The sequence below is a fragment of the Gastrolobium bilobum genome, unplaced genomic scaffold, assembly GCF_033153095.1.
Source record: "Gastrolobium bilobum isolate Gb01-03AN ecotype WA unplaced genomic scaffold, APGP_CSIRO_Gbil_v1 utg168317, whole genome shotgun sequence".
In the NCBI taxonomy this organism is placed as follows: domain Eukaryota; kingdom Viridiplantae; phylum Streptophyta; class Magnoliopsida; order Fabales; family Fabaceae; genus Gastrolobium; species Gastrolobium bilobum.
This window is the reverse complement of record NW_026899513.1, coordinates 10165-20228: the sequence shown is the minus strand read 5'-3', so window position 1 is coordinate 20228 and position 10064 is coordinate 10165. Positions and strand designations below refer to the sequence as shown.

The following is a 10064-nucleotide window of genomic DNA, read 5'->3' as shown; positions in this document are numbered from 1 at the left end:
GGGTTGAGGTGGGTTGGTGGGTTGAAAATCTCAACCCAACCCGCCCCGTTTTGGCGGGTTGGCGGGTTGACCCGCCGGGCTCAACCCATATTGCCACCCCTACATAACTTTATGTCATTTCAAATATTAGTTATTTTATGATTTTTTTTCAAAAATAATATTTCTCATGCAATAAAAGATAAAAAAATATCATTTTAAAGTTTAGTAAAAGAAAAATACAAATAATTTTAAGTTTCAAAATAATATCATTTTGAAATTGCACGATAATTTAAAAAAAATGTGAAATTTTTACTAAAAGTAAAAAAGATAAGATATTGTTATTATCAATGTTATTATTATCTCTTTACTGTTAATTTTTACGAACCAATGATTATTTTTTTCATGAATCAATTATTAATTCATAATAAATGATAACCATTGATTATCAAAAAAATCAGTTAAGATATAATGATGAGATTAATAGTAACAAATAACAATATCTATTTCAAAATAAAATATAGGAAACACCGATTAGGAACAGGGAAAAGGTAAAAAATAAAAATAAAAACGACATTGGGAGTCAGAACCACCATTCTTTGTTACCCTCCTCTTCTCTTCTTCTCCAAGAGGTATTCTTCCTTTCTTCTTCTTCTTCATTCATGTGTCGTTTACTATAAATCATAACTTTTGCCACCTTTTTTTTTTCATTATTAGAATTGATATCTCGCTCTGTCTCTCTTTCTGATTTCAATATGAACAAATGGGTTTTTTTTTTTTTTTTTTTTTGCTGATCATGTGATTGCACTGATTTATTTTCTGTTGTTATCTTAATTGGTATTGCTTTCAGATAAGTTTCTGTCCACACGTTATTATCTTTGTGCGTGCTTTATCATTGTGTTTTGCATTAACGTATACTCCAACTCGGTGTATATTATTATTATAAATCTCTAAATGAAGAATATTTAATTGATAAATCTCTTAATTGTTTTGCATAAGTTTCTATCATATTGTTGAAGATATGTGCATGTATTCATTTCAGTTCAAAGTTCACTATATATATCTTTGGAATAGCTCTTGAATTTTTATTGGTTCCTGGCTTTTCTCTGATGGAAGTTAACATTGGTTTTTGGAGTGCTTGTTACAGGTGCCATGGAGGAAAGAAGGGGGCTTTTATTTCTCATTATATTGGGTGCTGCTTGGGCTTGTAATGCAAGAGAGCTAGCTGCAAACACAGCAAACTCTGGTAACATATTGTTGACTGAAATTGTTCTCATCAATCTTAGAAGGTTTATAAATTATTTAACCATAAATGGAAAACAAGGAAAAGAAAATGCTGGCTACTAGTAATTTGTAAAAGTTTAGCTTGTATTGAATTGAAGAGTGTTGTGGAAAATTTATAGTTTTTAAGGATTGAGACATGGCATTATGATTAGTAGGTATTGTAAAATGAGAGGAGTGGCCAAAGGAATGGGATGAAGAATAATAATGTAATATTATTGTAGTACAAACCTTTCAGATGAGCCATTCTGACAGGCCAAAATATCCAGTGTTAAAATGATATCTGCTTTGGAATAGAAATAGATTGCTAATGTTGTCCCTAATATCTATTCTGATGTTTTTTTATCTTTCTTTTATTTTTTTGAAAACATTTATCTTTCTTTTCTTATCTTTCTTTTCTTTTTCTTTTTTTCTTTTTTCTTTTTTTCTTTTTTCTTTTTTTTTTGGGGTGTGGCCTGTCACCCCAGTATTCCTCCAATCTGGGCTCTGTCTGGTTGTATAGAACATTTATGTTCATCAAACTTAGTTGGTTGAATTGCTCTGGTTAATTTGCAGAGCTTCTTATGTTCATTTGATAGGAAAGGAAGACCCATCCTAACATGGCATTTCTTCCCTTAAGCTTTACTAATGAGTGTCAAATTCATAGATTTACCATTCCTTTAGATAAAATAGTATGAATGAAATATAGATGAATTTTTCAAATTCAAGCACTTTTCTTAAGTTTAGTACTAAGGGTCCCAATTTTGTCAAAAATATAACGTCTATGCCTTAGTTTTCATTAGACCACTGAAGCAAAAATGTGGCTTGGTTGAACATCATGCGTAAATCTTGACACTTTTACTTACAAGAACAATTTCTGTTGATTACAGTTAGAATTTTCAAATACAAATTCAGCATCAGTAATTTATCTTGTTGACATATCTTCCATATGCAGAATTAAAGAGAAAACCAGATGTGTGTGCACTTTGTGAGGAATATACTGCTGAGGCACTTGATTTTCTAAATGATAACCAGACCCAGAGTGAGATCATTGATGCCCTTCACAATATTTGCTACACGCTGTTCTCTTTCAAGCATCAGGTTGGTCTCCTTTCCTGGATCTGTTGTGAAGTTGTTTAGATGGTGTAGTTGTTCTCAGTTGTTGCAAAAATTGACTTTAATTTCCTGTTATGCTGTTTAATATTATACCAACATTTTGGGCAAAGTTTTTTTTACAAATATGATAATTATGCATATTTTAGTTCTCATAAACCGATAACACAGCCCAGTTTTTGTTGAACCGTGAACTTTCTTTGGTGAAACATGGAAAAATGAGTGATTTAAGACATAATAGTGGGACAATTATCAGCACTTTATAGGAATTTTTAGAGTATATGTGAATGTGAGTGAAATTTGGGATAAAGGTGTTGTTGATGTTGATGTTGATGTTGATGTGAATGTGAGTGAATCAGAACATATCAGACCCTATTTACTTATCTCTGTTTATTCTGTATTGCACAGTGCATAGAATTGGTGGATTACTATGCTCCCCAATTCTTCTTAGAAATAGCTTCTGCTCAGCCTGGAGAACTATGCAAAAGGATCAACTTCTGTCGATCTGCAAATATTCCTTCACTAGTTCAAGGAAATAGCTGTGGCTTTTGCAAAGATGCTGTTTCAGCCTTGCTAGTTAAATTGAAGGATCCTGACACTAAGGTTAGTAATTTAACCTGCTGATGTAAAAGATATCTTATCCCTCCTTGATAAGAAGAGAGTTTTTATACATTTTCAAGTTCCACACCTGACTTTCATCTACCCCAAATGGTTGTTGCATACTTTTCATATACCTGCAAATTAGACTTTTTTTTTTTTTTTTTTGGGAAAGCCTATGGTCTGCTGTCAAACAGAAAAAGGAATTTGATTATGGTATGGTATGGATGTAGCATATGGAATCATAGGCACAATATTTTAATATACAATATGTAATGAATATTTCCGCCATCTTTTGTTATAAGAATGATGGATTTGCAAAAATAATAAAGAGACCTATTATCAATGTTTGAGTTTTGAATTGAAAATATAGTGAAAGATCTTCCTTGAACTATTTACTAGTAGTGTAATTAATGGTTTTATGGAAGGACTCGGCTTGCAGCCTGGGGAGGGACCTACATTACCCCCCCATAAAAGATTTTTTAAGTCTATGAAGTTTTCGTGGGCTTTAGTTTATTTCTTATAAAATGAACACTTGGCACGACCCTCAAAACTTTCAGTTTTTCTTAAAAGCCTTCCTACTATTTTTGTTTTGGCCCCTCTCCGACGACTTAATCCTAGTTCCTCCCTTTGGTTTTGATCACCTTTTGTTGAATATAAAACTAACAATTTGTTATAAAACTTCAGCTAGAGATAGTGGAGACACTATTGAAGATGTGCAATTCCATGGAGAAGTTAAAGAAGGAGGTGAGAAAAATCTGAGAAATTCCCATGTTTCTTTTCCTCTCTTATTTATTGAATTACTCTTGCATTCTTAAACATCATGTTGCATGGAATCTATCCTTTGATTCCATAAAATGAAGTTTCATACTTTTATCCAGTTGACTAAAATATCATAGTTAGACCCACATTACTTTTCTTGTAGTAATAGTCCTCATGGGCAGAATCCTTACCTAGTCAATAATTTTGAACTCTAGTGTGAAAATTTATGACTCTATTCTCTGTGCACCATCTGGAGGTGAAACCGTACTACTACAATTATTGCAGATACTAGGACAAACCTCATTGTAGGAATTGGATAGGGTATTATTTATTTATTTTTTTGTGCTACAGTAGAGTGATGAGACCTTGAGATGCACTACCCCAAAAGCTAGCTCAAAGGGTGAGAGTGCCCAAGATCTTATAAACTCCACATTAGTTGTCCATACAACTAATGTGGGACTCTAAGTCTCATACCTTGCAAATGGAACCCCAACATAGAGCCTTGGAAACTGTCTTTTTGCAAAAATGCGAGGGTAAGACAACTTACAATAGACACTCATCCTTATCCTTACAAGTCGGGGAAAGTTGTGCACTGGGTTTTGCCCTTTGCGCTTTACAATAGAGGTCTAAGATCTCATGTAGGAGGGATAAGATATTAGTTCCCTTGATCAAACAATCTCCAAATAGACTTGATGCCACTTGAGCTACTTCTTCCCTACAAGGCTAATACACTTGTACAACAAAGAGAAACTTTGCAGTGCCATATGGAAAGTGCATGAAAACATAATTTTCATAACCAATTCTTCCATGTTTATATAAGATTTTCTCATAATAATCAAATTGTTTGCAGTGCAAAACGATGGTTTTCGAGTATGGACCTTTGTTCCTTGTTAATGCAGAGAAGTTCCTGAAGACAGCAGATATATGCACTGAATTACATGCTTGCCCAGCTCCCACTGTAGTTAGCCAGGAAGCCTCAATCATGGAGGAAAAACCCTTGCTTTCTGATTCTTAATCATGGGAGAAGAGTTCTAAAGGATTTATTGAGGCTTATTGCTTTAGTTGTGCTGCTGCTATATCTATTAAAAAATCAAAGAGCTTGTATCTATATGTGCAGTTGCTCTACAACAGCTACTCTCATTAAATGTCAAAGATTATAATTCTGAAATGCCAACTTTATATTATATGTATTTCTTCATTTTTAAAATTGTATAGGCAAAGTTACTTATAATTAACCCTTATCCCTAATCCTAAAAAATTTAGAGAGTCTTATGTACTGGAGTTTTTTTTTTTTTAATTAAAACTATTATAAATCAGAAATAATAACTACATAATAATTTTATCACCAAAGTGATATGTTCATGGTTTAATATGATAAGAAATCTTTTTTATTTTATTTTTTTATTTAACTATATATGAAAATAATATTTCTTTGCTTTATTTCTTTCTTCTTTGCTATCATCTAAGAAGTGAAAACCAACCTTTTTCTTTTCTTTTCATTTTCCTTTTATTCTCTGAGTATTAAGATTTATTTATTTTTATTCCTTTTTCTCGTTGAGTACCAAACGCGGGGAGAGTGACCATTTTGCCACGCTTCACCAAATTATTTACCAGACTGCCACGCGAACAGTAAAAATTCCTGGAATGCCACGCGGCATAATTCACTACACGGTGCAGCGAATTATGTTTGCAAATAATTCGCTACATAGTGTAGCGAATTATGCAGTGTCAGGCTGCACAGTCAGCAAAATGACACGTGTCAAGCTGACAGTAATTCACTGGGGTGTAGCGAATTATGTCTGTTATGCTGCCAGCTTGACACGTGTCATTTTTGCTGACTGTGCAGCCTGACACTGCATATTTCGCTACACTGTGTAGAGAATTATTTGCAAACATAATTCGCTGCACAGTGTAGCGAATTATGCCGCGTGGCATTTCAGGAATTTTTACTGTTCACGTGACAGTCTGGTAAATAATTTGGTGAAGCGTGGCAAAATGGTCACTTTCTCCCCAACACGTCCATTTCTCTCTTCTTTCTCAAGACAACACTGTCAAAATTCCAAAAGACAAATAGAAAAAGAAAAACTAATTAAAAAAAAAGAAAAGAAAAAGAATATTCCAATGATGAAAAGACGTGCACGGTGCACCTATTTGGGACTGCCCATGCATGATACTAAGGGCGAATCGGTAATTCCAGTCTGCTAGATTCCAAAAGAATAACGTGGTCCCCGCCCTGTGAACATGTCCAGCGTCACCACTAATCATAACGTCATACGTGTCCGGTCACAAATGAATCTCACACCTGTTTACGAACGTAACACGGGAAGGCTGTACCTAGTTAGCGGAGATGGTACTGTCTAACGCATCGTGTAACACCGTCATTGGGTAATTTGGAACTCTCGAGAAAACCAATTATGCTTTGTTGTCGTTCGAAGGTTGAATGATGTTCAGCGAAGCATCATTTTTCAAATTCAGATTCATTGTCCCATGTCCCAACAACTCTGACCAATCAAGCAGCAAAATTATTGCCTACATAATCATTAATCCCTTGTATTATATTAATATTGCGTCTAATCATTTGAGTTGTAAGAAGGAGCTTAGAGCGTTAGAATATTCTCTTATTCTCGAATTTCCACTCTTATAAAAACTCGATGGCAAATTGTCTTTCTTCTCTTACATGTTTCAAGTTATAACTCTGGTTACGTCTTCTTCCACTTCATTGCACTCACAAACAGAGAACACCGAGTACAAAATTACATCTCGAGTCATTTAGCAGGTAAATTGAGAATACCCATATCAATTTTCTTCTGCATGTTTTCTGATTTTTTTTTTTTTGGATCTTTATTCTTCTCTTTCTTTGAATACCCATATTTTGATTGCCTTAAAGTTTTGAACTTTATTTCTGAATTCTTTCTCGCGATTTGTTTCCCGAGAAAAATCGTTCACCACTGTATCTAAGCCTCATATTTTATGCTTTTCGAATATGGATTTGGATACGTTCTTGAAAATTAAGATGTGTTCATCTTTAAGACAAAAAAAAAAAGTCATGATTTTTATCATGCATGAAACATTATTGGTTATAACTAGTTGGATGATTGTTATTCTGATGAGTTAGTATGTGATAATCTCGCATCTATTTCTCTCCTTTTTTTGTGTGGGGGTGTTTTATATTTTTCATTTTTCATTTTTATTTTTTCATCTTATTCGTTTGAGGATTTTGGTTTAATTTAATTTTTTCATTTATTACATGGGAAAAAAGCATGAAAATAGCTAGATAGATTGCCAAACCTATGTCATGATTATAATGGAAAGTGGAATGACATGCTTATAGAAACGTTTGCCAACCCTGTTATAGTTATATTGCCTGTTTTCAACCTCGTAGAATATTTCTCCCATTTTTAGAAAATTAAGGGCATATCACAAACCATCACATTGACAACAATGAGGTAATACAGTGGAAATGGAAAAGATCTTTAATTCTGAATTTATTTTGCTTGATGGGACGTTTTTATCCTTTTTACAAGTGAAGTATGCTTCCACTTTTGTTTTCACTTGTTTTTCTTTTTCTTTGTCATGAACCATTTATTGGTAAAATCTCTATAAACAACTAGACTACTTGAGAGAACTGTAATTGATGCACTTAATACTTTTTGGTTTTTGGATTTTTACCACTTGTTTTAGTCTCTTGCGGTTGAGATTGTTAAAGAATGGCATCTGAAGGGAGTTATAAATATTACAAAATAAAGATTAGTCTTACCTATTCTTAATTTAGTTAGTGCCTTTAGTATCTTATGTTGGTTTTGCACATAAAAGTTTCATGTAATTTATTTAGCAAGATTTTGATTGAGTTTACTTATTGAATTTGCTCGTCTTTCTTTCAGGTGTGCCTTTCATTATATATTCTGCTGCTTTGTAATTAAAAGGTTAACCAGGTACTGCTTTATTCCTTGATTGTTCTACAAAAGTTTTAAGAAGCCCATATTCTTCAGCTTTCTCTAGTGTCATCACAAAATCAGGGAATGCTGAAAGATGTGCTTGATGGTCAAAAACTCCTTCTCTGAAGCTATTGAGGTTGTACCTCCATTTGAGCTACCCTTGTTCATCCTTGACGAGATTGGGTGTTTAGTCCACTGCCCATATCTACTTTGTGCTCAAGTAACTGAGGTGGCTAGAAATCTCAGCCATTGTGTGATTTCCAAACATGATGTTTGTGAAGACGGTTGAGCTTTGAATTTCTTGAGAACCATTTTCCTGCTTTTGGCCACATAATTGCCTGTTCTTGGTACTATTGATATTAGCATTAGTTTTGTGCAAAAAGTTGTAATAGAAATGGAACAGAAAGGAAATGTTCTTATGCAAAGATATGAACTAGGGAGATTACTAGGCCAAGGAACCTTTGCAAAGGTATATCATGCAAGGAACATTATAACTGGCATGAGTGTGGCCATTAAAGTTGTTGACAAAGAGAAGGTTTTGAAAGTTGGGATGATTGATCAGATTAAGCGTGAAATTTCAGTGATGAGACTAATCAGGCATCCACATGTGGTTGAGCTTTATGAGGTAATGGCCAGCAAAACCAAAATATACTTTGTCATGGAGTATGTAAAAGGTGGTGAGCTCTTCGCCAAGGTATCCAAAGGAAAGCTCAAGCAAGACGATGCTAGGAGATATTTTCAGCAATTGATCAGTGCTGTTGACTACTGCCATAGCAGAGGTGTATGTCACCGCGATTTAAAACCAGAAAATCTTCTATTGGATGAAAATGGAAATTTGAAGGTCTCAGATTTTGGGTTAAGTGCTCTTGCTGAGTCTAAGCACCAAGACGGATTGCTCCATACTACATGTGGTACCCCAGCCTATGTTGCTCCAGAAGTGATCAACAGAAAGGGTTATGATGGGACCAAAGCTGATATATGGTCATGTGGGGTGATCTTGTATGTTCTATTGGCAGGTTTTCTTCCTTTTAGAGATTCAAATCTGATGGAGATGTATAGGAAGATTGGTAAGGCAGAATTCAAATGTCCTAACTGGTTTGCACCAGAAGTACGCAGGTTATTGTCCAAAATCTTGGATCCAAACCCAAAGACCAGGATATCATTGGCAAAAATTATGGAAAATTCTTGGTTCAGAAAGGGGCTTGAGAATCCAACTGTTACTGACAACAAAGACAAAGAACTAGCTCCTCTGGATGCTGATGGAGTTTTTGGAGCTTGTGAGAATGGGGGTCCTGCTGAAGAGTCAAAGCATGAACTATCAAAACCTTGTAATTTAAATGCTTTTGATATCATATCCTTTTCATCAGGTTTTGACTTGTCCGGTTTGTTTGAGGAGACTGATCAAAAGAAAGAAGTGCGGTTCACATCTAACAAGCCTGCCTCAATTATCATATCCAAGTTAGAAGAGATCTGTAAGCGGCTTCGGCTTAAAGTGAAGAAGAAAGATGGAGGTTTGTTCAAGTTGGAAGGTTCCAAGGGAGGAAGGAAAGGGCCTTTGGGTATTGATGCAGAGATTTTTGAGATCACCCCGGTTTTCCATTTGGTGGAGTTAAAAAAGTCCAGTGGAGATACATTGGAGTACCAAAAGCTTTTGAAACAAGATGTTAGGCCTGCACTTAAGGACATTGTTTGGACCTGGCAAGGAGAACAACCACAACAATTGCAACATGGAGTAGTACAGAAAGAGGAACAGCCTTCTCATTCTGGCATATCAGAGCTTGTATCACAACCAACTTTGTAATGAATATGATGTCCCTAAATTCCTTTTTGTATGTTGTGTTTTTCTTCATTATAGTTTTTCATAGAATAAGGTGGTTAAGCATGTTCGGATAGTTGCTCAACTTGCCTAATTAATAGTTATGTTTGAACATTTGGGTCTTTTGTTCTTTATCTATTGACTATGTTGGAAATGGCATTTGGATTTTGCAGCTTAAATGGTAAGCATTAGGAACTTGCAGTAACTCTATTAGCATACCTTGACAGCTGCCTATGTTCCCTCTTGAAATAAAACTGCTTGACCTTGTCTTTCTCTGTTACACTATTTAGGTTCCCTTATTTATATGGACTATGAAAATCAAGCACGGTCAATTTTAATTTATAAATTTCTTTTTTTAAGATTATTAATTTGTAGGAGCAGCTTATAATGTTCTTGTCCAAAAACCTTAAATTGATGTACCTTTCCCTATGTTTCCATTGCTTTATCAGCAACTCTGGCTAATGGTAGGAATAGTCATAAATTAACTTGCAAAAGCTTAAATTATTATGTTTAGATATATAAATAGTTTTGTATTTCTTATAGAGTCTCTCATTAAAAGTCTTTTAGAGTTTAAGCATTAATAATGCACAAGCCTTCTATATCTT

At 34.4% G+C, this 10064-nt stretch overlaps 2 protein-coding genes across 2 annotated transcripts; both read left to right on the top strand.

Annotated features, from left to right (window-relative positions):
• Nucleotides 1–519: 519 nt before the first annotated feature.
• On the top strand, nucleotides 520–4906 carry LOC133290813 (uncharacterized). Its single transcript, XM_061488928.1, has 6 exons — nucleotides 520–608; nucleotides 1124–1222; nucleotides 2192–2337; nucleotides 2758–2952; nucleotides 3634–3693; nucleotides 4559–4906. The coding sequence occupies exons 2-6, from the start codon at nucleotides 1129–1131 to the stop codon at nucleotides 4721–4723; spliced, it is 660 nt and encodes a 219-aa protein (XP_061344912.1). The 5' UTR covers nucleotides 520–608; nucleotides 1124–1128; the 3' UTR covers nucleotides 4724–4906.
• A 1364-nt stretch (nucleotides 4907–6270) lies between these two features.
• Nucleotides 6271–9724, top strand: LOC133290814 (CBL-interacting protein kinase 2-like). The gene is made up of 2 exons (XM_061488929.1): nucleotides 6271–6484; nucleotides 7590–9724. Exon 2 carries the CDS (start codon nucleotides 8038–8040, stop codon nucleotides 9442–9444), a length of 1407 nt encoding a protein of 468 aa, XP_061344913.1. The 5' UTR covers nucleotides 6271–6484; nucleotides 7590–8037; the 3' UTR covers nucleotides 9445–9724.
• The last annotated feature ends 340 nt before the right edge of the window (nucleotides 9725–10064 follow it).

Bases quoted from the DNA above. Each gene is read 5' to 3' on its own strand.
- LOC133290813 (XM_061488928.1), top strand. From the start codon at position 1,129: ATGGAGGAAAGAAGGGGGCTTTTATTTCTCATTATATTGGGTGCTGCT. The intron at 1,223-2,191 runs GTAACATATTGT...TTCCATATGCAG, and splicing joins TGCAAACACAGCAAACTCTG to AATTAAAGAGAAAACCAGAT. The intron at 2,338-2,757 runs GTTGGTCTCCTT...TGTATTGCACAG, and splicing joins TGTTCTCTTTCAAGCATCAG to TGCATAGAATTGGTGGATTA.
- LOC133290814 (XM_061488929.1), top strand. From the start codon at position 8,038: ATGGAACAGAAAGGAAATGTTCTTATGCAAAGATATGAACTAGGGAGA.